Genomic DNA, 27925 nt, shown 5'->3' on the forward strand with positions numbered 1-27925 from the left:
AATTCAACAATACAATCCTTAGTTCTGAAGATATAGTTTCCATATAGTTTATAAACATTATAAGACATACATATGGATAATTGAGGGGAAGGGGGCCTGTGCATTTGTTGGGTTTGCTTTTCAGATGTGTGAACACGGTTACAAAAAAACGCACCTCCTTGCAGGTACTTCATTTCTTTAAGTTTGTTTTCTTTGTGTGTGTGTTTTTTTTATTTTATTTTTTTTTTATTTATTCCACCTCTAACCAGTCTTTCCTTTGGTAGTTGGCTACTCCAAGCCCAGCAGGCAAGCCCTGTTCTGCTGTAATGCCTGAGATATTCAGGGTTTTGAGATTGTCTTCTAAGAGATTTCCAGCCAACTTTGGCCTGTGGGTTTGGAGCCAAAAGGGCTAAAACGTGGGAGAACCAATGTCCTTATTACATGAGAATAAGTGTCCTTGCACTCACTTTCAGAGAAACAGTGTAGGCTTAATTGGTGATCGTTTTTTACAGCAATTATGTTCCTTGCGGTAATTGGCGGGGTCACTCGGCGCACTCTCAAATTAACAGGATTTCACAAGTTTCCAGTTGTCCGGCTGACGTTGCCGGCAGGCTGGCCGCCGTCCCCGTTATCCGGTTGTGTAAGGTTGGCTTTTTTTTTTTTTATTTTTCTCCCGGTGCAGGGCTCGGCTGATGGTGCCACCGCGCGACAACGCCTTTCAACCCGCTCCTGCCGCCCGCGCCCGCTGCCGCCCGTGCCCGCAGGCCGCCGGCCTTCCCTCGGCGGGGCCCCGATTCTCCACGTCCAAAAAAAGAAGAAGAAAAGAAACTCTGGTCCGTTGTAGGTGGGTGGCAGTGCAGATCCGCTCCGCCGCAGCCGGGCTCAGCGCATGACGGCCGCTAGCAGCAGCACAAAAACCAGGCGCGAGGCCTCGAGGGCCGCGCTGCCGGCCGCCTGCTGCACCCCGCTGGGGGCGCGGATGGGCGTCCGCCGGGTGCACTTACCCTTGCGTCTCGGGGGGCCCGTGGGCATCACGCCGAAGCTGAATTTGTGCTGATAGTCGGGCACGTAGTCGTGGACCTCGTGCTCGCTTTTCCGCGGCCCCAGCGACACCGGCTTAAGGGTTCGGTTGCGGCCTTTGTGGCTGGTGCAGTTCTTGCTGGGGCGGCGCGAGCCCGGCCGGGGTGCGGGCTGGCTGCTGTGCAAACCCTTCTCGGCCCCTCGCTCGCCGCCCTTCTCCTTGGAGGAGTGGTGGGGGTGGTGGGCTTTGGAGGCTCCTCTGTCTGCTGCCGAGAAAGTGTGTGTTTTGATCTGGTGGAGCGACTCCGAGCCCGAACAGTTCCTAAAGTCTTCGGCCCTCAGCACCTTTAGGTCCTTGCCATGCATCCGCTCGGGGGACTCGCAGATGACGCTGGAGCTGGAGCCCTTGAAGCGGTGCAGCCACTCCCAGAGCGAGCGGGCCTTGCAGTCGCAGCTCCAGGGGTTCCCGTTCAGCCTGAGGAACTCCAGGGCTCCCAGGTGGGCCAGGCAGTCCCCCTGCAGCTCCGAGAGGCTGTTGTTGAAGAGGAACAGGGTGGTCAGTCGCCGAAGGTCGTGGAAAGCCCGCCTGTGAACCCACTGCAGCTGATTCTGATGGATGAGCAGCCTATCCAGGTTTATTAGTCCCCTGAATGTGTTCTGATGGAGGCTCCAGAGCTTGTTTCCATGGAGAAAAAGATGGCTGAGGTTAACCAAGTCAACAAAAATATCGTCCTGAAGGAACTCGATGTGGTTGTCTTGCAAGTAAAGGTATTGCAGGTTGTGGAGGCCACCGAATATCCCACTGGGGAGAGAGCTCAGCCCGCACTTGTACAGATACAAGGCGTGGAGTTTCACCAGCCCTTGGAAAGTGTCCGCCGCCAAAGCCCTTAGGTAGCGGTTATCCCCCAGGTCCAGCTCCTCCAGGTTGACGAACCCCTCGAAGGTGTTGGGGTCGATGAAGGTGATGTTGTTGGAGTAGATCCAGAGGGTGACCATGGAGGGGCTGAAGTGGCCCCGCAGCAGCAGGGTGATCTGGTTGTTCTGCAGGAAGATCCTCTCGCTGTCCTCGGGGATGCCCTCGGGGATGGTGACGAAGTTGTGGGCCTGGCAGCTGACGGTCATGGGCGAGGGGTAGCAGACGCAGTCGGTGGGGCAGCCCGCGGCCCCGTGGACCTTCAGCCCCAGCAGCACCAGCAGCAGCTCCGCGAGGGCCCCTGTTCGGAGAGAGGGGAGAGCGGCGTCAGGGGGGGCATCCCTCCTGCCGAAACCCGCGCCCGATTCACGCCACTCACGACTGAGCCGTGGAAACGGCTGCGACCGCAACGAGTGGGCTCAACGCACGTGGTGCTTTTTTGGGTGGGATCTATGGAAAGCTTCCTCCCTCCTCGCGCCGCCTGCCTGAGTCACGCGTTGCCGGCCGAGCCGGGCAGATGACGCTTTCTCAGGGGAATCGTCGCTGGCGATGCACGCAGCGCAGCCCGTGGCTGCAGGCAGGTGGGGCAGCCAGGGGGGCTCCTCTAATCCCTTTCTCAAATAGCCCATGCTTCTGGCACACAGCTGTTGAAATCCCCAATGATTCACCCCAAAATACATCCGTGCCATGCACTTGCATGGCACACCCCAGCCCTCCTGCAGGAGAGGGGCTGCTCTCCATGCCCTCCCATAGCCACAGCCGTGCCCCTGGTGGCCTGTTCGGCACCGGCATGTGCCCCAAGCAAGGAGCAATTCTCAGATGTGCTGTTGGCAGCCGGTGGGAACGGCTGAGCTGAGCACTCAGTTTAGAAGCGGGTGCTCAGGCATATTTTTTAAAAATAGGTGTCCTGTGGCAAAGCAGATTGCATCTCCTAATGCTACACGCAGGATGTGCCCGTGACCAGGGCGTGCTCGCTGCGGAGCACAAGAAGCAAGCAAGGCAGTAATCATCCCCTCCCTCGGCTCCGCTCGGAGCGCTGGCATCGCCGCCCAGTTCCCAGCGCGCTCCCACTCCTCGCACCATGCCTGCTTTCAGGCTATTCCTTCTGCGCGGAGTGGCTTTTCAGACTCATTGCACCAGCCTGTCATTTCTCATTCAGATTTCCTCCTAGATCTGCTTTTCCTCTTACACACAAAATTTGCTCATGTCTAATGAATTCTGCCTCTGGACTTCACGGGAGAAAGGAGTAAAATGAGAGCGGCGTACAGCTGCCAGTGCCATCCTACCCCAGAGTCCCTGCACTGCGATTTGCTTGTAATAATCTGAAAAACAAGAGTGGAAGTGGAGTTCACCTCTAATTACTCCATGTCGTTACCACCAGATCGGCTGTGGTGCTGGACCCCTTGGGCTTTCACAGTCCCTCTTTTCAAGCGCCTACAGCTGAGTACGAGTGGGAGGCAAAAAGCCTCACTGGTTTTTTATTAATGTTGTTTGAAATATAACTCTCTCGTTGGCGTTGCCTTTTGCCTGGTATGGAGATCTGTTACTGGGTAGCTAACAGCAGGTGACCTGTCCATCTGGGTCCATTCTTTCAATGCAAATCCGTCACGTTTTTAGATAAAACTGGGTTATTCAGACTCTCATAAATTACCGGGGAGAGACAGTCGCCTCTGACCATACCGCTGTATTATTTTTTTTCTAAGAAGACGGCATCGCCAGCCAAAGTGTTGGACCAAGCCTGTGCTGGGATGGGGACGGGGGCTTCCTGCAGGCTCTGCCCTGCAGCAACGAAGTGCCGGCTGCGGGAGGGATGGCTCATCCCTGCGCCGCTGCCAACACAGGGCTGGAGCCAGGAGCGCTTAATTCGCGACAACTCCTACGGCTGTGTAGGGAAAGGAACATTCTCCAAGTCACCGCCGTGGCGTTTTGGCTTCGCTGGCATGCGTTCACGATGAGAAAGGGGCCGTGCTGGTGGCTCGGGCCAGCTCCTCACGGGGTGCCGGCTGCGGCTGCCCCACGCTCCCCGCCGAGCAGGAGCCCTCGCCGCAGCTCCTGGCACACAGCCTCGGGAACAGCAGCCCCCCGGGGATGTTCTGATTACCCGATCCCCAGATAACAATCATCAGGATAAAGCTACAGTCACAGATAGGTGCAGAAACACTTTCTGCTGTCTTTTTTTTTTTTTTTTTTTCCTTCTTTTTACCCACGGAGGTGCTTTGCTGAGGTGGGACAGCTTTATATTCCCCGCTTCACCTCGGTGACACCGAACTACAAAGACTGGTGTAGCTCTTATGTTTATTAGTAAAATCCTGCCAGGCACAGGCACGGTGACGATCTCCCACATGCAGAGTCTGTTATTGCAAATACCAAATCACAAGGGTCTGAATCAATAAACCATCTCCCAGCTATGAGCAGCAGGTTGGAAGATTACATATTGCTTCCAAACGCCGGTTTTATGCGCTGTTCCGTGACACGATAGTTGCCAGGCTAACAGGATTACCGGCGGGAGGAGGAGCCGGGCAGGGATCGCGTAGCATCCCAAATTTCACGTCTAGGCGGTGATGACAGGCAGCTGGTAGCGATGCCTGGTGATGGACCAAAGAGGCCAGGGTGTAAAACACCGCTGAAAAGGGAGTGTGGAGCTTCTCAGTGCCCGACGGCTCCGGAGGAGAAGGTCAGAGGACGCTGAGCCCATCTCTTTCATTATCCGGTGATCCTGAGTTAATGGCTGAAGTTCCTCTGGAAAAGGAGCTGACTCCTGCTGTCGGTGGTGGCAGTGGGGTGGTAGTTCCTGGTGTGCTTCTGGCTCTCCTCTTCCCAAGAGCATGATGGTGGGGAGAAAAGAGAAAAGGCAGGGGTTTCGTTCTGCCTACACACTGCATCCTGGGGATAAAGATTATGTGGAAACAGGAAAAGGAAGGATGCTCAGAAAAAGTCATAATTAGGTGGGCAAAGAAAGGAAAGAGGAAACCTCCTTGGTGGATGCGCTCAGGGCATGTGGTCTCTTCAAGGATGAGTCTCTCCCAGCCCATAAAAACTGCCAATTGTCTCCTGCCATGAGAAGCTGCTCCGAGATGGCTGGGTTTCGGTCAAAGTTTAGATGTGGGGACGAGACCCCTTGAACCAAACAGCCGAGCTGGCCTCAGGAGGTCAATGGCCGAAGTGGCGGGGGGCACCTCGGTCTCTGTAGCCACCATTGGTGGGAGCATCCCCATGGGGACAATGCCCCTGTCCTTTTTGTGCTTTGCTCCCCCAGAGTCCGATCCCAGCTGGCTCACCACGCTCGCTATTGCTGGCGCAAACCTCCTGACTGCATCTTGTAAAGGTTGCGAGGCAGGTGGAGGGGCACCGGCAGGCGCGGCGGCGCTCACCGGGGAGGGCGAGCTTCAAAAGCGGCACGGAAAAATCCTGCAGAAACCTGCCAGCCCAGTGAATAGAAGCAAGGCACTGCTGACACGGATAAAACCAGCACGGGTGTGTTTATCTCCTGGCGCTCTCCCACTGCCACGCGCTGTGTCACCCGGCTCGCGGTGTCCTTCTGCATCCTCCTGCTCCTGGCTGAGGCTTTAGTGATGGGAATGAATTCATCGAGCTGTCCAAACCATTTCCCATGCAGCATCTCTCTAATTGGGCATTAATTAGGCATTAGTTAATGAATGCTTGAAATAATTTATCTTTGGATGTGTCCAGTTTGCAGTCTTACTTTTAACAGCATTATGCTCATTATTAGATTAACATCATTATAAATGTTCTCCATTACCTGCTTATTTCCATTGTCTTAGCCTTATTACTGAGAGTGAAAATCACTCCTCCCGAATGCATTATTGATGAGTAAGGACTTTCTATATGCAGCGCGGGATTAATTGTTATACAGCGTAATGCATTTAGCGTGAAGCCTCAATTTGTGCAGGAGCTGAAACGGCCAGAAGAATGCAGACGCCCGGAGACAGCGCGCTCGTCCAGACGCAGCAAACCTCCCCGTGCCGCCCAGCCCTGCCCACCTTCCTCCCCACACCGGTGCCAGTGCAGGAGGAGAGAGGAGAGGAGAGGAGAAAGGCTGGGTTGGTACCCGGGATCACGGGGGCAGCTTCCAGTGGCTGCAGCACATCCCTCAGCACCACGGGGATGCTGGCTGCGGCTCGGCGCCGCGTACAGCCTGTCCCCACCGCACCGCAGGGCTGTACCTGTGCCGGGTGTTTTCTTGCATTGTAAGTGTTTTAATGCTTTGCTGCGTCTCGCAGGGCTGTCGGGGTTTATTTAGAGATGCAACGCTGTGTGTTTTCATTAGGAGTCCTCAGCTAGGACCAAGGAGAAGAAGGGATGCTCTGGCCCCAGCGGGGTCACCGGTGCACACGGAGCCCCCGAGGCGCAGCCCTCGCCCGCTGGCTTTGTTCGCTGCTTTTCTCAGCACCACGTTCTCGCCTCTCCACCCGGCAAGCTATGTGGGTCACGGCCCGCCTGGTTCTCCAGCAGGATCTGGTCTCTGGGATGGAGCAGGTTGCTTCTCTCTCAAATCTCTCCTAAAACGCCATCTGCTTGGGGAGCCCTATCTTAGCTCCTGTCTACACGCGACTTGTCCGACTGCTCGCTGTGTCCATTACCGGTTCTGCTCAGGCTGTTAGATTTATAAGCTCTTTAGAGCAAAGCCCTCGTCTTCTGGCTGCTGATTTATGGATCTTTACTGCCATAAAACACTATGTATAGCTGCTACATAATATAAATAATAATACTTAACCAGAGCAAGCTACAAGTGGGGACAAAGCATCTGGCTTCTGCTCGCAGTCTGTGTTATCAAAAAGGCAGGAGCTTGCTCATCACTCACACTCATCTGAGGCCAAATTCGCACCTGGTGCAACACCGCCCGGAGCTGTCAACCAGCCACAGGGAGAGATCTTCCTGCCCCATTCACACCCCGTACCTATCAAAGGAGCCTTTCTCAATCAGCCCCGAGTGAACTGGGGCACACAGACACAGCTGCGACCCCACGGGAAAACACACTTTGAAACTCGGGAACGAACTCGGAATGGGATGTTCACGCCACGACAGAGAGAAACTGTTGTTTTAGGGAGGAAAAGGAGCCTCGAATGGTCACAATTTCATATTCCAGCTGAAGGACGATGAAAGGCGAGGCCTGAGCAGAGACAGCCACTGGGTGCAAGCCAAGAGCGCAACTTCAGATCTGGGACGGTTTGACAAAGCAGTGTCAGACCCGTGGTTAGGAGCTGCCTATTTTTTTTTTTTTCCCCTCTCTCCCCCCGCTCCCATTGCTAAAATAAACAGAGGCTAAAATAAACAAGCCTGCCCTGACTGTCACAAAGGCCAAATTCCCCAGTGAGCAGCAGTTTGCTTTCAGCCTCTGTGCAAAGCCGTCTCGGTGCCCGCCTCGCGCCCCACGCCGCTGGGGCATCCTCGGCGCCTCCGCTCCCTGCAGCACCAGCCGCCGGTCACGGCAAGAGAGCTGCCTGTCGAGAGGCAACCACCCATCCACCTTCATCATTTTATTTATTTATTTTTTTTTCCAAACGGTGTCATAAATAACTGACAGATCCCAGCTGTTTGGAGTTATGGTTTCTGATGGAGTGACAGCTGCTCCCAATCCCCCAGTCATCACCCCGGCAGTTCTGGAACATTTCAGCAACATAAAAATCATTGGAGATAATTTCGGTTTTGCATAATTTGGTTAGGCAAGCTGTGATTTAATGGCAATTATGACCTCCGAGGCAGAAGATGAGCTTGGAGGCTACCGGCTTCACACGACTTCAGCTGGGGGTGCGGCGTCAGGGATATTCCAGCGAGGAGGCACGGCGAGAAGAAACCCTCCCGCAGCAGCTGGAAACTGCGTCCTTGTGCTGGGGAGTGGAGAGGCTGTTCCCGAGGGAAGACGCATGCAGGAAAATTTGGAAGGAATATTGCTAGGGAAAGCTTCGGGAAGGGGCTGCTGCCAGAAGATGCACAGGGAGGTGTCTTTTAAAGGGAAAACCAGGGAAAGGCTTTAGTGTGGGGATGCTGCAGCCCTTACACACCCTCTGTAACACCAGCACCTCTTGTGCTAGTGGGTGTGAAACTCTGTTAGCCACCCCGATCCCCACTGATGGGGTTCCTCTTGCCCTGTGCTGTGTTCCCTCCCATCCCTGGTGCTTTTTGGCCACCTCACAGCCCTGTGGTTCGCATTTCTCCAGCAGTGGCTGAGCACAGCAAAGCCTTCATCAGCCTGGCTGCACTGGGTGGGTGGTGGAGGATGGAGAAGCGTGCTCAGGAGCAATGAGACCATCACGGTGCTTCTGGCCAGGGGGTTCAGGAGGAGAAGGATGTTGCCTAAGAGCAGAAGCGTTGTCTGGAGCTGAGGAGGTCCAGCTATCGCCACCTCCATCACTGCTGTCAGCCAGGCTGGAGCATGCTGTAAGCCGAAGCTCAGGGCAGAGCTGGGAGCAGAGGCACCCCAAAATCAAGTCCCTTAGGACGTCACAGGCTCACTGTACATTTGCTGACCCGGTGTCTGGAGCTATTCCCCTTCCTCCACCAAAGTCGAGGCCAAGGTCACCTGGAAGTTTCTGGATCATGGTCATTAACTCCTATTGCAGTTTGAAACCAGACCATAAATTTCATAGTGTAATAATGTAAAAATCAATAACTCTGTTTGAAACAATAGCTTTGTCTTCCATTTCAGCCGGGGCTGATCCCTCCCTGCGGACCGCGTCCCTCTGAATCACGCAGACAAAGAGAGGGACGAGGGTGGCAGGGCGGCTGCTCGCCCGCCAGGTGTGCGGCCCCTGGGCTGCTGCAGATTCAATTAGTTCATTTATTCCTCTCTCGCAGTTAAACCCGAGGATGATTTAAAAGGGAAAAAAAAAAAAAAAAAAAAAGCTGGTTGCTGAGAAGGGAGCCTTTTATGCTCAGTCTCTTTGACATCCTGTCCGACGCGGCGTCCCTTAGGCTTTCCGTGCCTGCAGAAGGGCTGTGCCAGCCAGGGATGCTCGAGCTCGTGCTGCTCTGCTCCCTCTGCCATCTACCATGGGCAGCGAAGCCAAACCAAGGCTCCCGGCAGGGGCTGCAGGAGCTCAAAAAAAAAACCCCAAATGTCCGCTCTTTTCCAGCTCCGGCTTTCCGGGCGAGGGAGGTCTGGCTTCGTTTGCTTTCTTATTTTCTGTTGTTTGCTGTAGCACCAACTCGAAATATACATCGAGAGGCAGGATTGTCTTTCACGTGTTGGTGGATGTGTGATCCTCAAAAACAAATTAGCACCGATTCACTTCTATATAGAGTGCAGCCATCAGGGAATCGCTCCTGAATTCACAGCGAAGGAAAGCAATAATGCTTCCAGCACGCTAATCCTCTCCGAGAGCAGCCCCTGAACTCTCTCCCAGTGCTGGAGGCACCGCTGGAAATTACAATTGTAGTGAAAAAATAATAAATAAATACAGAAATTGGCAGGGTTTGTGCAGGTCCAGAGGATTTGTACCCTAATATGGAAGTCCCTGTTTAATTAGCACTCCTCTTGGCGGCTGCATCTCCTCCCCGCTCTGCTCGGGCTGAAGGCAAGGGGGAAGAGCAGAAGCCAGCGGTGGGAGCGGCTGTGGGATTGGAAGCTCGGATATAAAAACTTGTTTAATTTAAGTGCTCACTTCAGGACGGATCTGTGCAGAAGCAGAGGGAATGTAGAGCGTGTTTCCCCCATGTAATCCGCCCGACTTAACCCCACTTTGCTGTGCTCCTCCCGCTGTGGCAATGCCCCCCGAGCACAGGGAGCGGATTTGGTTTGAGGCTCCGGTGCCTCCGGTGCCTCGGCAGAGAGGGAAAACCACCACATTTGTGGGAGGGTGGTTGAAATCCTACTGCTGGAGATCTTTTTGTGCTCCTGTGCCTTGTCCCATTGGGCACAAAGGTCCTGCTTGGATCTTCCCGGAGCTGATGCACGGGAGGGAAGCGGCATCCTTGGGTTTGTGGATGGGTGATGGAGCTGTTGGGTCCTGCCGTGATGGGAGATGTCACTAAAAACCATGATACTTCTGCTCCTCCAGGCCTGGACAGCACAGAGGATGCCACGGGGATCCTGCAGGAACTGTGCCTGCAGGATCTTTGGCCCCGGAGCTGCCACCCCAACACCCTGCAGGATCGGGCCCCAGCGGCAGCGCCAGCAGCCAAGAGCTAGGACGGGAATTGGCAGAGGCCAGGGAGCTCTTGAGGTCCTTGAGAAGGGACTAATAATTCCAATTGCCCCGGAGGAGAGAGAAATAGAGGAGGATGACTTAAGCTTAGTGGATTGTCTGAGGCTCTCAGGGGATCATCAGATGCTTCCACTCCCTTTTTGTCCTGAGGTGACAAGTTTTCTTTCCCATTCACAGAAATGCAAAATAGTTCATTCACAGGCATAATAAGGACGGTATCCTTTGTAAAACTGCGGCTACCAAGATCTCTGAGGTGCTTTACAGTGAAACAATTGCAGATGAAATGACAAAAGCCACCCAAGATTAGCACAAGCCAGCTCAGTATCAAACGCCGAACAAACTAATGCGGAGAGAAAGCAGATTCACCCGCTCCTTCCCCTTGCCAGCAGCTGGCTAGGACCCGCGAAGGCTTTCTTTAGGACTGGAAACGCAGCCAGAAGAGAGCAAACATGAGATCTAGGAGCAAAGTGACAGCTGCCCCGCTTCCAGGCCCTCTCTCTGCTGCCCGCTGCATGCTCCCCACCCCCAGGCAGCGGGGCCTTGGGGATGTGCTGGATTTTCCGCAGGGCAGAGCCTCACCTGGACGTCGCCAAATGGAGGCACGAAGAGGCGAGCAGCCCTTCTGCGGGGTCTTTATGCAGGCATAGCTAATAGGGCGAGCATCGTCCCTACAAATGCGTGATCCTGCCGAGGTCCCGACCTCAGCCGCGTCCTGTGCCACCGAGCTCGGCGAGCCAATTACGCACCGCGTCGCGGCCGCTGCCTTTCATCCCTTTTCAGCCTTTTCTGCATTGCACATTTACTGCGTGTCCTTGCGTTTTGTGGAGAAGAGGGCAAATTGGAGCCCGCGATGCGCCTTCTTCCCCATTCAGCAGCACATAATCCTGCCTGCAGCAGGGGGGAAGGAGACTGGCAGGCGGGCATCAAAGCGGCCAGCTCTGTCACATTTTCTTCCCACAAAAATAAAGCCATTGCGTCATTTGGAGCTGGCCAGCCTCAGGTCTCTCTCTCCCAACCCCTAAAGGGGCACAACAGCTCCATTCCCGGGCCTTTGGTCCCTCCCGGTCAGGGGGCGAGGTGCGTGACACCGAAGCCATCCCCAGGGGACGTGCGTGGCTGTGCAGGCTGAGCCCCCTCCTGCTTCGCACTCAACTTTTTCCCAGCACACGGAAAGCTCGCGAAAAGCAGAGCGCTAAAAGCACGGCGGTGCGAATAGCCCTGCTGCGCCTCTGCCCAGCATCGGGGCCGGATCCTGGCCTCGCCGTTCCCCCAGCACACGTCACCCCCGGGAGCGGGCTCGTTGGAGGTGCTGAGCACCCCCAGCGCCACGTGAGCGCCCGCCGGTGCCGCGTTAAAAGCTTCATAAAAAGAACTTGTTAACGGGATGCGTTGCCATCGCCGGCGGCTGGCGAGATCGCTGCCGATCTCTGCTCCTCGAACGCAGCGAGGCCGAGCAATTACGGGGTAGGGGCTGCAAGGTCTCGGCGCTCTAATTTCTATTAATTAGAGCCCGCATGCGATCCTGCCACAGCGGGGAGGAGGGACTGGGGTGACTGTCGGTCCTCGTAGGAAATAGGAGAGAAACTGCAGCCGCTGAAGGCTGCTGAGAGGTGGTGCGTGCTTTGGGGCTGGGGCAGGGAACCAAATGGGGCCATTTGGAGGCTTTGAAACCAAAGTTCCCTAAATGTGCACCGGGGAGTGCTGGCTCTGGTGATTTTTTACCTCCTTAGGACCAAATGGAAAAGTAAAGCTGATGGCTCAGTGTCCCCTGAGCCTGGCGGGGCTCCCCGTGGATGCACGGCAGGACCCTGCTGGCCAGGCAGCGGCTGCTGCTGTGGCTTGGGGGCCCCACACACCCCGCACGTGACTTCAGCCCCTTCCCTTCGAGCTAATCAGAGCCTGTTCCTCGGTAAGCCATTATAAATCCCGCTACGATCCCTTCTTTGCTAGGTAATAACGGTTACTGTGAGTGGTACGGAGACCTGGGATCGGCACAAAGCCATCCGCGGCGGCACGCGTCCGCGCTAGCAATAGGGCATCGTGTGCCAGTCGGGCGTCGGAGCCTCTGCAATCCTTTTCCCCAAAGAGCAGGTGGATGTATCGGGGATGTAAGGAAAAAAAAAAAACGTAGCTGCAGCCCAAGAAGGAAGCGGCGGGGAGGGGTGAACATGTGCGCTGGCACGCGTGCACCGTGGTGCCGGTGATACCGGAGCCTCTCCAGGAGCAGCTGTGCCTGCTGGAGACGGGCAGGCTGAGGCAGACAGCCTAAAGCTCGCATTAGGAGGACCGCTGGGGAGAAATATCTCCGTCTGGAGACAAGGGGGCACGGCCGGGCGGCGAGAGCGTGCACCCTGTCTGTGCCGGGGAAGCAGCTGGGGCTGGGTGGGGGTGCTGTGGGCGCAGAGATGCCCGGTTTTTGGAGGTGCTGAGTCAGCAGGAGCAGCAGTGGTGAGGATGCGGGGTGGCCTCGTGTGCTGCTTCGTGCCTGCTCGCAGTGCAATGAAAGGGTTTGCTCTGCACGCTGCCGACAGCCTCCAGAAGCAATCCTGCTCCCCATGAGACGAGCAAACATCCCTTCCTCCCCCTCCCAGTTTGCCAGCATCCTCCTGGGACTGGTCTGGGGGAGGTCAGCCTTTGGGAAATCAGCGCTGCTCGCTGACGCTCAGCCACAGCTTTCCCAAAATACACAGCCCTGCCCCCAAAGGAGCCTCGCTGCGCTCCCAGGGCTGTCGGGGAGGGCTGGAGGGCTGCAGCCACGCCGGTGCCACCGTCAAACCTGGCTGAGGGCTGGCGGTGCTGAGCCTTCCCCAGCGCCACGGGGAGGAATTTGCGGCAGCAAGCGGCACGCCGGGCTTTAGCGAGCCTTTTACCCTCAGCTTCCTCCCGTCGTGTTGTTTAAACACACATTTTGCGATGTTAAAACAAATTGCAAGCAGCAGAAATGGTTTTTGTGCTCTTAAAAAATAAAAATAAAAAAAAGGAAAGAAAAAAAAAATAAGGAAAGAAAGGGAAGATGTTGGCACGAGGATAAAGGAAGGCGACTGAGATGCTCATTAAAACTGAGGGGCTCCAATTCCCCGTCCAAGTGGCCACATCTTCTCCAGAGGCTCCTGGAAGCTTTGAAATGCCTTGTCAGGCACAGCCTTTCATCCTACCTGATTCCGGCTAAATTCACGGACCCAGACATTTTCGCTGGAAACGGGAAAGAGGGAGCACCTCCATTCTGACTCCTCACTTCCCCATCTGATCGCTGTTGATACAATTTATTCCTGTGACAGCATCTGCTGCTTTCATGCTCTTTTGTTCTGAAGTACAACTCGTCTTTGTTAGTCCCATTTTCGGGCCTTTCATCAGTCGAGGCACAACATAAAAGGCGTTTAAACACCCCTGCTCGGAAGGCAGGCGGGGGGAGCGGGGACCGATGGGTCCCCCTGCCCGGCCCCGCCACGCTGCCCCCACCTCCCACTGAAATATTTGCCGTATTTCCGAGCAATTCTATGAAATTCAAGTTTTCCAGGTGCAGAGTTGCTCAGAGCCTTCGGTCTGCATCTCCACCTTGCGCTGCTCCCCAAAAACCCTCCCTGTGTGAGCACGGAGAGCGTAGCATCCCCCCGCAAGCAGCACCAGGGGCTGCAGGATTTGGCCCTGCGATGCTCCCAGGCATGTTTGGCTGAGCACCCTCCTGGCCTGCCCACTCCCCTGCTCCTGCTTCGATTCCCCTGCGATATTTTCTCCTCCAGTAAGTGCTGAGCTCCCGTTCGCCTCCTCCCGGGGCTGTTACAAAGAAATTGCTGCAAAATTTTCACATGCTGTTGCTCCCCCGGTGAGGGCACAGAGCAGCCTCTTCTCCCCCAGGTGCTGTGCAGATTGCTGCCCCCCGAGATGCCTCTGCCAGCCGCCCGGCACCTCTCCTCCTTCCTTCCATCCCTCCTTCACTGCATGCCTTGCGTGCCCACCGTCCTCATCCCCCAGCTCCCAGGAAAGCGATCTCAGCCTGCTGCCTTTTATTGGGGTAACCTTTTGGGTTTCATTTAGCGCCTTTCTCCTCCTACTGAACCTTCTCGTCACGAGCCCTTTGCAATTTGTGACTTTTAACTCGTTGCTGGGGAGCAAACTCCGGTCTCATGCGCCCCCAGGATGGGGTTCCTCCACTCCCCATCGATGCATCCCGACCGAAACGAAGGCGCAGAGCACCGATGGGTAGCACCAGCTGCATCAAGCACCAAACCCATCATCGCCCCTATGGCCCTGACGCTGCTCCGAGGGCTCTCCAAGAGCTGAAAACGCTGAATTCCTGCTCTAGGAAAAAAAAAAAAAAAAAAAACAAAAAAAAAAAAACAGTGCTCCTGCAGACCCTTTGTAGGGAGCAGAACAACCAGGCAGGATCCGGGCATCGCCCGGGCACAAATCAGCACATCGCGAGGTGGGGAGAAGGCGAGCGATCCCGACGGCTATCCGAGCGCGCTGCCTGCCTGCTCCTTATTAAATTATGGTGCTCAAGTTCACCATCTGAGCCTCGCGCAGCACGGACCGCAACCGGCAGAGAGGCGGATTACAGCCCCGTAATTCAATCACGGGGTACAGCCGATGTCGCAGGCGGCGAGAAGAGCTGTCGCTATCAATACCGAGCCCTCGGCAGCCTGCCCTGTCGGCTCCCGAACGGAGACAACTTCACGGGGACTGGGTTTCCTAAAGCACCGCCAGACGGCCGCGTGGCCCCGTTAGGGTGTTGGGATGGGATGAAGTTGGTGTTGGTGTGGGGTCTGGGGCTGGTGCGGATGTGGTGGTGCAGGGAGTGGGGTGTGGGGGCAGAGGGAACCTGTAGGGATGGGTGGGATGGGATGGGATGGGATGGGATGGGATGGGATGGGGAAGAGGGAAAGGGGAAGGGAAAGGGAAATGGGGAAAGGGAAGGGAAGGGAAGGGAAGGGAAGGGAAGGGAAGGGAAGGGAAGGGAAGGGAAGGGAAGGGAAGGGAAGGGAAGGGAAGGGAAGGGAAGGGAAGGGAAGGGAAGGGAAGGGAAGGGAAGGGAAGGGAAGGGAAGGGAAGGGAAGGGAAGGGAAGGGAAGATGCTTCTGGCCCTTGTGCTTTGCTGCTGGAGCAGGAGAGGGAGCAGGCGCCCCATTGTCTCCCAGCCCAGTTTTCCCAGCACAAAGAGAAAACGGGCCAGGAAGCTACAGTTTAAGAAGAGCCCAAGGTGGTTTTACGTAAGTCCGAGAAGCAAGGAGGAAGGAGATGGAGTGCCGCTTCCCAACTGACACTGTGAACCAGCGAGCGTGACTAAAACTTGGGGAGGGTTTGCATAATGGGGACGCACTTTTCTGCTCTGCCAAGGTGTTCAGGTACCATGGTGATGCGCGCAGCATAAAAACTTTGACAGACACTCAGGGAGATAAGTGTGGAGGGACACAATCAATTGAGAAAGAAGAGAGAAGAGAAACGGGAAGGCGCTTGCTGTGCGTGAAAGCATTTACAAGGTCAACAATTAAGCGTGCGCCGCCACGAGGTTTGGGCTGGGGAAGCGAGGGTGGCCCAGGAGCTGCTGGGGATGCTGGTGGGGACAGGAGCAAGCGTGAGGCTCCAGCTCCAGCCCCGTGGGCTGGGTTAAGTCCTGAGCCCAGCACCAGATCCAGCGGCAGCAGCTCAGGGTGGTGTGGCTGTGCTGGTTTCTGCCTCCACGGGAGTAAATTTGGTGGTGCCGAATATCAGCGCGAGGAAACGCCGCGATGCAGTGAAGTCACCGAGCTCTCACCCAGAGCTGGGCTTTGCAGTGTGGTCTCTTCAAGCAGCCTCCACATCTGGAGGCCTTTGCTGCCCGATCAGGGGCTTTAGGGAGCAGCCTTGCAAGGAGCTGCCTGGCCAGGGCTCGCTGCTTTCCCCTTCTCCATCCCTCACCCCGCTGCCGCTGCTCCGAGGGGCCGGGGCTCCTCGCAGACCCGCAGGCGCCCGGGGGCTTCGGCTCCTTCTTGCGGTTCCAGCCTTGAACCCGCCCGACTCGGCGAGAGTCCCGCTGCGGGTTTCTGAGCAAGAAAGAGATGCTGATTCCTTGAGAAACGAGGAGGCGAAATCCAATTGTGCACTATAGCGCATCTGCGGCTGCCATTAACCTGTCTGTGTACTTCTGCGGCTGTCCATTTCTCTCCGCTGACAGCCGGGACTGCCCGGAGCGTGCTCTGCCCGGACCGTAAAGGGATTTGTTTCTCCGTGCTGCAGTGGCACAGCGAGGAGCCGACAAACTGTGCCGCAGGCGCTTCCCCGGTGCTCTGCCCTGCTCCCAAAGCAGAGCGCGAGCTCATCTCCAGCCCGGCCAGCCGGGGAGCCACGGCGTGGCTCAGCACGGCAGGATGAAGCTCCCACCGCCCCGCTGCCTTCTGGCCCCGAAGCATCCCCAAAACCCAAAACACAAGGCCAGAAAAGAAAATGCTATCAGGGTTTTGGGGGTGTCGTGGAGGAAGGCACCCGAAGGAGAGGTTGGGTCCTTGGCATGAGGCTCGTGGTGCCGGGGCAGAGGCAAGAGCTGATGGAGAGCAGAGCTGGCTGCTCGTTTTGGGGCTTGGAGAGCTCACCTAAACACTGCACGTGCTGTGGACAGCAAGGATGGACTGGGGCTGAGGGATCTGCCCCAGTTCTGGGGAGGAATTGTCACAGGGAGGCAGCTGCCAGAGCATCCCCAAGCACACAGAGCATCCCTGTGCTCCCTCCTGGCTCCCCCAGGAGCTTGAAAGGAGCTGATGCGACGGGGCGAGGGAGGAAGGGAGAGGGAAGGTGGGGAGGGGGGGGACGCGCAGCCGGTCGCATCGTCTCCCTGCATTCCAGCTTCATTTGCAGATTTATTAAATCGAGAGCCAATTTCGACATCATTTCTTTCAAGCAGCTCCACCTCGCAGGTGTGTGGAATTTATTTGAGATAAAGAAAACCATTACAGAGAGACAGCAATCTTCAAAGACCACCTCAGAGACCTGAGAGAAATAAAAACACTAGCCCGTGCAAATGCGCAATTAAGTTTCAAAATACTTGTGCTCCATGAAAAGCTCCGTCCCTGCAGAGAACAGGCCTTTAAGGCAATTTTCCCAAACCCCATTCAGCATTCACTCAAAAACGCCTTTTAAAAACAACGTGTGATTTTCCCTCTCTGCCTCACTCCTCCTCCCCCTTGGCTTGTGCTCAGCCAGGTAGGAGCGAGGCGGTCGCTCTCCGCTTGGAGATGATGGAGAGCATTTGCAGGGCAGCACCGGACCCTGGCAGGGCTCAATTTGGGGCCGGGCTGCTCCATTTGGGAATTATCCGCACCCAAACTGGGGCTGGCAACCTGGGAATTTCGTATTCTGGGGGAGAAAGGTGCCGTGCTGTTCTGCCTGGGGAATGCTCACCTCCAGGTCCCTTATTCCCGGGTCACTCTCCGCTGGGTGGTTAATTAAAAATGCGTAATTAACCTGTGGAACGCACTGCCACAAGGTATCAGCGAGGCCAGGAGCTTAGCGGGATTCGGGGGAGGATTATATGTTTAAATGGATAATGAGAGCATCTGCCGCGCCGTTAGCGGGGATAAGGCAGATTTAGGGCTCGCAGCCTGCTGTGCCGGGGTGCCGGCCCCAAGCTCCAACGCCTGCGGGTGCAGGAGGGGAATCCCTTGAACCCAGGGGGCTGGTTGTGCCCCTAGAGCTGTCCCCAGTTTTGGAGGACACCCCGTAACCTCCCTGAGTGCTCCCGGCTGCTCCTTGAGATCCAAGTGAGCATCCACCTCCTACAGCACCATCCCACAAGCAGAACCCCGCTCATGCACACGAAGAGCTTCAACGATCTGAGGTGTGGCACGCAAGCACAGAACAAGGACGGTGGCAGGAGACGGGACCAAGCCTTGGCAGAGCTGCTGGTGCAGCGTTTGCCCAGCTCCAGGCTGCACTGCCCATGCGAGGGGCTGCTCCTGGAGGTCTCCACTGCTAAATACGGAGTTGCATCCATCTGGTTTGGGCTGGGACGCTGGATCTGCTCCCCTTGGGTGTTACACTCGTGGTAATTGGACGTGGTGTGCTCCTGTTCACCCTCTGGACCCCACAGGCACCCTCCCTCCTCGCCCTGCTCTGTGGCACAGACCGAGCTGCCTCCAAGAGCGCCTTTAAGCCCTCGCAGACAAGCCAGCGACTGCAGAACAAGCTCATGGCTGATGTCGGAATTATTAAATCCCCGCCCGCAATCCCCTCCGGATCCCCACCGCTGCTCTTTCGCACGGCGTTAGCATTAACCACGGCTTGTGCAGCGCGTGGCACCTCGGGGTGCAGCAGCACCCACCACTGGGCTGCCCGGGGGCCATCCTCAGCCCTGCGCCCAGTGCCTTGGGGCACTGCCAGCTCCAGCTTTGCACCATCCCGGAGCAAGGATGCTCCCGCTGCTCCTTTGCAGCGTTTTGGATGGCACCGCGTCCACAGGAGGACTCGAGGCATTTCGGGTGCTCGTCCCCCCTCCCCAAGGGCTCTCGCGCTGCCCCCCGGGACGAGGCGGCCGCAGCGCGGCGTGCTCAGCCTGCCGAGCGCGGCGGGGCTGCGGGGCCGGGGTTAATCTCGTTGTCACACCTTCCCTCCTCCCGCTAACTCGGCACGCTTTGACCCGCTGTGAAATTGTGGCCAACAGCACTGAATATTTTAAGAGCAGCAATGCAGTCATGGCCGCGCGCGGCGGAGCAGCAAGGCAGGCCGGGAGCTGGGCTGGGCCCCCCGCCTCCCCCCTTTCCACCGCCAACCCATTAGCACAGTTCAGGGAAACCTAAAAAATTCAAAAGACACTGAAATATGCAGCATTTTTTGCTCTCTCTGGAAAATGACGCGCTTCGCTTCCCAGATGCTCCGGAGCAGGCGGCTGTAAATAAGCGGCTTTATGGCACGGGGGGTGTTGCCGGTGGGGCTGGGGGAGAAGATTTATGTCCCGTTCCCCATCCTGTCCCTGTGCTGCCAACGGGATCGTGCCACTGGAGCACCGATAGACCTGTGCCCACCGGTCCCCTTCTCATCAGCATGTCACGGAGGTGCTGGTGGCATTAAGGGACGTTGCCACCTGCTGTCCCTGGCTCCGCTGGCTGCTTTCTGTCCCCTGTCCCCCCCCCAGGACATCCCCGGTGTCCCCTCGCTGTCTCCATCCTCTCCGTGCAGCCGGCGGGGGCGCGGGCGCTGCAGGCCCTGGTGCAAACGCCTGGCCTCAGCACTTTTGGTATCTGGGGCGCCACAGAGCAGCAGCGGCGAGGAATTAAAAAATAATAATAACAAGATGTATTTGCATAAACCTCGGGAAAGAGGAGCTGGAGCCAGCCCTGCCCTGACGAGGGGAGACCACAGGTAGCATCTGGGGTGAAGGGAGGAAGAGGAGGAAGAGGAGGAAGAGGAGAACTCAACGTGCTCTTGGGACCCTGTGCCAAGGGAGGGTGGGCGCACGGCCTCCAGCCCCACGGAGGAGTGACATTGGGACACTTTTGCATTCCGGTCTTAAGAGGGCAGATTAATCGCCATGTGCTGGATCTGTCACACGCGGGGATATATATTCTTCTCGGAATTTACAAGTAGTTCTGTCTGAGAAATAAACAACCTCAGATAAAAATTACATTGTCACCGTGCAGGTGTGATGGATGTCATGGACAAGCCCTCGGTGTGTCGGTGCAGGGAGCTGCCGGCCCCAGGACGGCCGGGAGATGCTGATGGGACCCGGGGGACTTGGCAGGGAGCACGTCATCACCCAAAATCACATCAATCCTGGCTGCTGCATGGTGCCAAGGGAGCCAGTCCTTGGCACCGAGCCCGTACCCATCTCATCCCGGTCCCAAAGGCCAGGGGAAGGTGTCACAGCCACCCAAACCATTCCCAAGTGGGGAAGATGCCCAAACCCTGGGGGAAAGTGATGCTGGTGATGGGCGGCCACAAGGAAAACTCAGATACCAGCACTGGGAAGGGTGCCCCCTCTTTCTGGGCTCTGTTTCGAGCCCCAGCTCCTCCCCATTGCATCCCTGGAGCCCCCTGGCACGGCTGCGCACGGCACAGAGTGGGGCAGGCGTCCCCAGCAGCCCCAGGACCCAGTCAGAGGGATGATGAATGTGATTTACACCGGGCCCCTTTCTAGTTTTGCTTCTCCTTCATCTTTATCTGCTTCCCACGGCTGCCTTTGCTTTGGCTCGTGGTGGTATCACCGAGCGCATCTCCTGCCTGGGTCCCTGCCGCTCCCTGCGCAGGGCTGGATGTTCACTTCTTTGTAGCTTAAATGGAAAGTTGTTTAAATCTGAGAGCGGCAGCAAAGCCACCAGCAGGGATCCTCAGCCAGCGCATCCCGAGGAGCCAGGACCCAAAACTGGCTGGGGACAGCAGGGTCCCCGCGTGGCCACCGCCTCGTCCAGGTTGGGAGCCGCTGCCACGACTGCCTGCGGTCTGGTAATAAACACGGAGCAGCTGGTGGAGCCTCTGCCGAGCCAGTCCCCGGGATTTATCCACATTGCTCTGCCTTATCAGCCATGCTTTTCACAAGCACTTAAATTCAGGAGGAAAAGGAAAAAGTGAAATCAGATAGAAATGCAGGTCTGTTTGCTGTTTTCTCCAATGAAATGGTTCTGGGTAAACAGCAGACGCCTTTGATGAAATCCCAGCAGGCTTAAACAATAAAGCTGGTTACAAACTCAATCTGGCGCAGATATCAGATCTGAAATTGTTTCAAAAAACATGTCAACATTTTTCTAATGCTGCTGCAAAACTTCCTCGGCACCTTGCCACAAGCCCGCAGCTGTGACGCAGGGCCCATGCCACCGGCCTGGCCACGGCCCCTGTGTCCCCCCCTTGGTGCCTCTGCGCCCCTTCGCCTGCCCTGGGAGCCCCGGCGGGGAGGAGATGCTGAGCATCACCTCGGAGAGATGACGAGGTCCCCAGGGGAGCACCTGCCAGCTTGTTTTCCACCTCTGGCCACTTTGAAATCCAATCATCATCCCCCAGCCGGGCGTCTCTGGGGACGACGCTCCTCATCCAGGAGGATGAGCCCGGCGAGGTGGGCTCCCCGCCGCGGCACCCCGGCTGCATCACCGAGCATGATTGGCTTTTCCAGGGGAAAAAAAAAAAAAAAAAAACAAAAAACCAATTTGCACGGCAAAGGGGAGGGCAGACAAATGCTCCTTGCATGGGCTTTGCCTCCAGTGAGGCACGTTTGCGCCCCTGCGGGACCGGAGCCCCAGCTGGAGCAGGTGTGGGCTGTGCCAGGCAGCCCAAGCCCCCGCCCCGCGCGTTAATAATCCGAACAGGTCCCCGCTCCGCCGCGCACGGCCGGGCTTCGAAACCACTTAAGGATTCAGCGGGGGAGCGCAGAGCCGTGAGCGTGGCGGGGAGCAGGAGAGGAGCAGAGGGACGAGGGACGGAGCCGTGCCGTGGCACAGATTTGGGGGTGCCCTGTCAGGGACGGGCGGTGCACGGCTGGGAACCGCCGCTCCTTCACCCTGCAGCTCCAGATGCGTGGCCCAGGGGCATGGGGAGCGTAGTCCTGGGTGTAAATCACACGCTGAGCCTGCCCCCAGCAGCAGCTCGGCAGCTTGGCAGGAGCCCGTTAGCAAATGTCCCTCAATTGGCTTTGGCACTGGAGCGGCAGCGGGTACGTGAGCAGAGAGCGCAGCGGGACGAGGCACATCGGACACTGCTGGGTCCCTTGGGGTGTCAGGGGGCACGGGACACTGGGGCACCCGGGTGAGGGTAATGGGGCTGCTCTGTGCCCCTCCTGGAGGGCTGCTTCCCCTCCTCTGAGGTTTCGGGGCTCAGGGGATGGAGAGGAGCACGGGGGGGAGCCTGGAGCAACCCAAAGGGTGGCGTTGGGCGGCTGAGCGGGACGTCCCTGGGACAGGATGGGACAGGACAGGATGGGACGGGACAGGATGGGATGGGACAGGATGGGATGGGCAAAGCATTGCTGCTTGGGGGCAATTTCCCACAGGGCAGGTGTCAGTGAGGGTGAGGATGATGAGGAAGAGGCAGCAGGTCCACTCACCCCACCAGCAGCACAGCTCCTCGGCACCATTTACGAAGCCGGAGCCAGCTCTGGGGGTGCCCACAGTCCCCCCAGCTCCACGCCCCCATCCCCAGGGAGCTGCTCCCTAAGAGCTGGCACAGCCACCAGCTTCCAGCACCAACCCCAGCCTCATCCTGCACCCCAAAGAAGCCCCCAACCCGTGCCCAACGCCCAGCACCACTCCACACCCCGCAGGGCAGGAGGGCGAGGGACGTCTCCGCTGGAGCAGCGGTGCCTTCCTCGCTCTAGGGAGCCCGAGAGGACAAACAGGAGAGGAAAAGCAGGGCAAGAGGAGGGCGAGCTGGGGCGGGGGGCGCAGGGGGGGCGAGCCCCAGCTCCGGTGCAGCGCGGGAGGAGGACGTGGAGGCCTGACCCCTCCGCCGAGGTTGCTTTCGCCATCGATCCCTGCTGCACTCAGGCTCATTACGGCCGGGGAGCTGCTGCGAGCGGCTGGTGGAGGAGACAGACGAGGAGGGGGGGGGTGGGGGGGAGCGCTCTCCGTGGCTCCCTGGATCGTATTAAATATTTACTTTGTTTTGTTTTGTTTTTTTCCCCAGCTATATTGATCAGAGATGGGGAAGGGGGGTGCGCTCGGATGCTGGGAGGGGAAGAGCAGAGGCAGCGGCCAGGCTGCCAGACGGGGACGGACCCTGCGGGCACGCCGCACCCACGGGTGCTGCCCCCCATCCCCACCCAAAGCACCCCCAAACACCCCCCAGCTTGGTTCGAGGCCACCACCAGCACAAGGAGGGGCTGCAATGGGGCGGCTCCCCCCTCCCCGGCACACCCCAGCCCCATCTCAAGGTGGGTGATGCTCGGCTCCATGGGGGTGCCCCCCTTGGTCCGGGCCCCCCGCGACCAGGCTGGGTCCAGCGGCCGTGGAGCCGGCGCTGTTTCTATTTCGAGAGGAGCTCTGCTGGAAAAGGAACAAAAGCGGAGGGGAAGCTATAAATAGCCGCCTCCTTCACACCAGCTCGCCTCCTCCGCCCCGCGCCCGCAGCAGCCTTCGGGGCCGCAGCTTCGGGATGGCACCCGGGGGGGGGTCCCCGCAGCCCCCCAGCCCACGCACGCCCGGGAGGCGCAAAACGCACCCGGCCTCGTGCAAACAGCCCCTGGATAAAAAAAAATAAATAAATAAATAAAGAGAGGGGAAAAAAAAAAAAAAAAAAAAAGGAATCCCGAGGGAATAAAGCGCCGGGGAAGATGTGCCGCCGAAGCAGAATCGGCTCGAACCTGGCTTTGCCCAAGTTGCCCGGCTCAGCACCGCTCCCCACCCGGGCTCTGCACCCACGGCCACCCCGCGGGGCTGCAGCCAGGCTCCTCTCGCCCCAGCCCTCCCGCGCCCTGGATGCTGCAGCTGGGAGCAGGGGAAAGCGGAGCCGGCTCGGGCAGACCTACTTTCAAGGCTTTAATCCTTTTTGCTTAAAGGATCTTTCTTTTTTTTTTTTTTTTTTCCCCCCTTTCTTTCTTTTTCTTTTTTTTTTTTTTTCTCCTCTCTCCCCGCTCGGCAAAGATGCGGTCTGATCAGAGGAGAGACGCAGGGAGCTGACAAGCTGCGGAGTACGGAGAAAAAGGAGAAAGAAATACATATTTATTACCCTCAATTATTAAAAAATAGATAGCAGCAGATCTTAGGCCCTGGCAGAGGCACTGCGGAGTCATTTGTGCAAGGACTATTTTGTTTTTTAAATTCCATTGAAATTATAATACGCCGGGCTTGTTAGCAAAAACACCCCGGCGCATCCCCGCCGAGGGGGACGCGCCCCGGCCCCTCTCCAGCTCCAGGCAGAGGGGCTGTGCGGGGCCGTATCCAGCACCCTGCTGGCTGTGGGATTGGGCAGCAGGGCGGCTCTGGGGACAGGAGCCGGTGGAGAGGAGCTGGTGGCAGCGGCTGGGCCAGGCTTGGGGATGCTGATGGTGTTTGCCTCCCTCTGGGTTTGCACCGGGGCTCACAGTGGGATTTGTCCCCGTGCCAGCGCATCCTCCAGCCGTGCCATGGATTTGCAGCTGGCTGCACGAAGGTCTCGCGGATGAGAGCTCATCTGGGCCACGGCGGGCTCCCTGCAGAGCCAAAAAAGCACCGGGAAGGGGATGGGAAAAGGGCTCCGCACCCCTCGGGCAGTACCAGCCACCGGGAAGCAGCTCGGGGGAGCAAAGCAGTGGGGAGCAGCCCCGGTGCAAAGGCAGCTGGAAATAAAAGCGGCTCCCAAGTGCGGCACGGGGCTGGCGGAGCCGCGCTGGCACCTCCCCTCTGCTTGCAGGGCTGCCTCCGTACGGAGTGCTGACAGCTCAGCAGCCAAACTCGCTCCTGCCTCTCCTCCCTGGTAAACAACAGCGGCAGAGACCGGGATCCGGCCACCCATGGGTGTCCCCTGCCAGCCTCCCCGTGCACGGCAGCGGTGCCGGGAGCTGGGTGCACGTGGAGCATCCTCGACGCCCTCCGGCTCTGTGCCCACCCCGTGGCACCACCGGGATGGGAGCAACTCGAGCCTGTTGTGCCCTCGGCTCTCCAGGGCCAAAATCTGCCACCATCCCATGCCTCCAGCCACGAGCAGAGGAGGAACACAAGCAGCTTTCGGTGCTTGGAGGCTCCGGAGTGGCCACAGCCCTAGTGGGACACATCACAAAACACCGCTCGCCAAAGCCAGGCTGGCTCCGAAACGCTCTGCCGGTGCGGGGAGGGAAGCAGCAGCCGGGCACGTGTGCTATTAAAAAGGAAAAGGAGCTTTCTGCACCAAATGGAGCTTTTTCGGCTTAAGAACCCCGCAATCCTAATCTGAGCAAAGAAGATTCCCCCCCTGTATCTGCCTGGCCTGCATCTGCCCCCGGCAGCGCCGCCGCAGGCGCCGGATCGGCGCGTGGCACGTGCCAAAGCCCTCGGCTCCGGAAGGGAAAGGGCGGCTGCTCGGGAGGGCAGAGCGATGCCGGGCGCGGGCGTTCCTCCGTCAGCGCCGAGCCTCCATCATTTGTCATCGGCAAAAAATAATATTCCTAAAAGTGTCCCCTCTGATTGCAGGGCGGCAGGCGCAGGGCTGCGGGTTTCCATGGAGATGCCGTTGAGCGGGGATGGTACGGGGGATAGTCGCCGCCTGAATTTGGGAAATCGGACCCGGCGTCGGCAGCCGGAGCGGGGACGGCACCAGGGGTGCTGCTGGCAGAGGGACGTCCCCTCTGTCCCCTCCCTCGGGCTGCGTCCCCCAAAGCAGCAGGGGAGGAGGAGCAGCGGTGCTGGAGAGGACGAGGACGCTCCGGCGTCCCAGCGGTGCCCCCATCCCTCTTGCCCGCAGCTCTCCCCCGCCGCCCCCCGACTCGTTGCCTCCGCTCCCAAATTAGATGCCAGCCTCCTCGGGCGGGGGCCAGGGGAGGCGCTGGGGTGGCACCTCGTGTGTCCCACCTCGCCACCGCGCCGGGACGGGGAGCGATCGTGACAATCGCTCCGCTGCCGGCGCCTCGCCAGCCCGCTGCTGCCTGCTGCTCCGCCAAAGCACTTTTAAAGACATAATCTGCAGTTAATAACCACAGTTTGTACCGAGCGCCGCTAAGCCCCGGGATCACGCTTCGCAAACAAAGCCCGCGTTTGGGGCTGCCTGGCAGCGGCTCCTCGAGCCTCCTCGGGGCAGACAGGAGATGCAGGAGCCGGCGGCATCACCCATGGGTGCTCCGAGCACGGGGACGCGCGGTGGCGGCCACGTGGCTCTGTTTAATTCCTGGGGTTTGCTCCTGGAGGACGCCCCGGCCGCATCCAGCCACCGCGTGCCCGGGTCCCTGCGTTTCCCTGCCTGGTTTTCACCTCCAGATGGGGCTTTGCCTCGTGCTGCCAGAACCTGTCACCAGCAGCCCCATTCCCTGCCCGGCCCCGGGGTGACCACGTCCTGCTCCCATCCCCACCCTACAAACTGCAGGGACACAGCCCCGGGCGCACCGCAGGGTCGTGCCGCCAGCTCCAGCTCCCGCCAGGTGCCTTGGGGAGAGGCGGGTGTGAAATCACACCCCGAAATGCCTATTTTTACATCGCCTCGCCAGGTTCGCTGCTGTTTCTAGGGCAGCACTTTTGAGGCCACCTGGAGCGTTACCCACGGCCTCGGGCACCCCGGGAGCGAGCGCGGGGACACAGGGACGCAGCAGATGGGGCCACGGGGACCCTTTGGGGCTCCATCAGCACAGGTCACCGAGCACCCAGGGCTCTTTTGCCACCCAGGCAGGTCTCGAGGAGCCACGAGCATCGCAGCAGTGCCCGGCTTCGCCCTCCCAAGCCCCCCTGGCCCCCCCCATCCTCACCGCAGGGACAGGCAGGGCCGCGTCCTGAGCTCTTCCCCCGGCCGCCCCCCGCTCCGCCGGGCACAGAGAGCTTGTGGCTTCCTCCCAGCTCTTTATGAAATTAAACTTTTATGAGCAGAAAGGTTTCTGGGCTCTCAGCTCCTCGGCACAGCAACCGCAGCCCAGCCTGCGCCGTGCCCGGCTCCGCAGGGCGGCTGCTCCTGGGCAAAGCCTCCCTGTGCCTGGGGGGGGGGGATAAAAAAACATCTCCATTGCCCCCCTGCTCCTCACCAGGGTCTCAGGGGTGGGAGCTGCTGCAGGAAGGCACCACACAGCCCTGCCCTGTGCTCCCCCAACCCCTTCGCTCCCACCCAGGGGAGGTTTTTTGGCCGTGGAGCAGCAGCAGCCCAGCAGGACGGGAGCTGAAGGGCCCCAGCCCCGGGGCTGAGACGCGGCTGTCCGTGACCTTGGTGTCATCCTTGACCTGGAAATCTCCTCCTGCATCTCCCACGGGGTGCTCCTGCCCGTTGCCACCCCTGGCAGGGTGCTGGGGCACAGCTCTGTCCCCGCTGCCACCCCGGCTCATGCTGGTGCTGCATCCCACGCTCCCACCCGCAGACACCCGCGAGGTCCCGGTGCCAAAACTCATCCCAAAGCCCACCAGCGGTGACGCCGGGCGGTGTTTTTTGCACCCTGCCATGCCCAGCACCTCCGGGATGGAGCTCACGTGGGGCAGGAAACCCAAAATATCCCCGGGCATCACAGCCCTGCCCTGGCTGTGCTCCATCAGCCCCTCTGCAAAGCACACCCGGGCAGCTTGGTGCACACCGGGGCACCCTGCTGGGCCACACCGAGGGTCCCCGAGCGTCCCCAAATTGCAGGAGGTGGCAGAGGGGGTGGCACCCCATGGGCACTCACACAGATCTGCTTCTCCCGAGGATGTCACCCGCACAGGGCTCCCGCAGCCCCCAGCTGTGCCACGTCCCCAGCCCCTAAAACAAACCCCCGTCCCCGGGAGCAGGATGAGGGTGGCAGGGGCAGTGCCACCTCCTCCGACACCACAAACCAGACACCTCCGAGCCCCATCAAGGGGGTCTGGCCCCAACCCCGTGCCCAAATCCCACACGTGCCCGCGCTCCCGAGCGGCTGCCGTCCCCTTGTCCCCATGGTGTCCCCTTCCTTGGCGTGAACGGGGGGTCCGGGACCCCCACCCAGAGCCCACCAGCCATGGTGGGCAGGGAAGGGAGAGCCTCTGGGCGGGATGGAGGCCTTCCTCTAACTGCCTGTTGAATTATTCAGGACTGGCATTAACTTATAAATGAGTGTGTTTGACTGATTTTGTGGTTGATGTACAGATAAATTCTAATGAAAGACAGCTACAAGATTTTAAATTATTAATTAGACTGCCACTTAACAAAGCCTATTTGGCACTCTATTTCCTTGCTTAACAAGACAAAAACTTTAAGAATAGGGTTTGGATCAGCCCAGAGGCTCTTCATTTGCATTTTGTTTTTCTAGCTCCAGAAATGAAAGCCGTAGATCTTGACCTTAACAGGCTACCCCTGGTGGGATGAA

At 58.3% G+C, this 27925-nt stretch overlaps 1 protein-coding gene across 1 annotated transcript in view; it reads right to left on the bottom strand.

Moving 5' to 3' along the window:
• Positions 1 to 203: 203 nt before the first annotated feature.
• RTN4RL1 (reticulon 4 receptor like 1) overlaps positions 204 to 27925 on the bottom strand; it is a 29319-nt gene continuing 1597 nt past the window's right edge. The window contains exon 2 of the mRNA XM_082776291.1: positions 204 to 2213. Coding sequence (XP_082632417.1) covers positions 862 to 2213 — 1352 coding nt within the window. The 3' untranslated portion in view covers positions 204 to 861. The remainder of the gene's footprint in view (positions 2214 to 27925) is intronic.

This window comes from Aythya marila (genome assembly GCF_965140915.1).
Source record: "Aythya marila genome assembly, chromosome: 20".
NCBI classification, from domain to species: Eukaryota; Metazoa; Chordata; class Aves; order Anseriformes; family Anatidae; genus Aythya; species Aythya marila.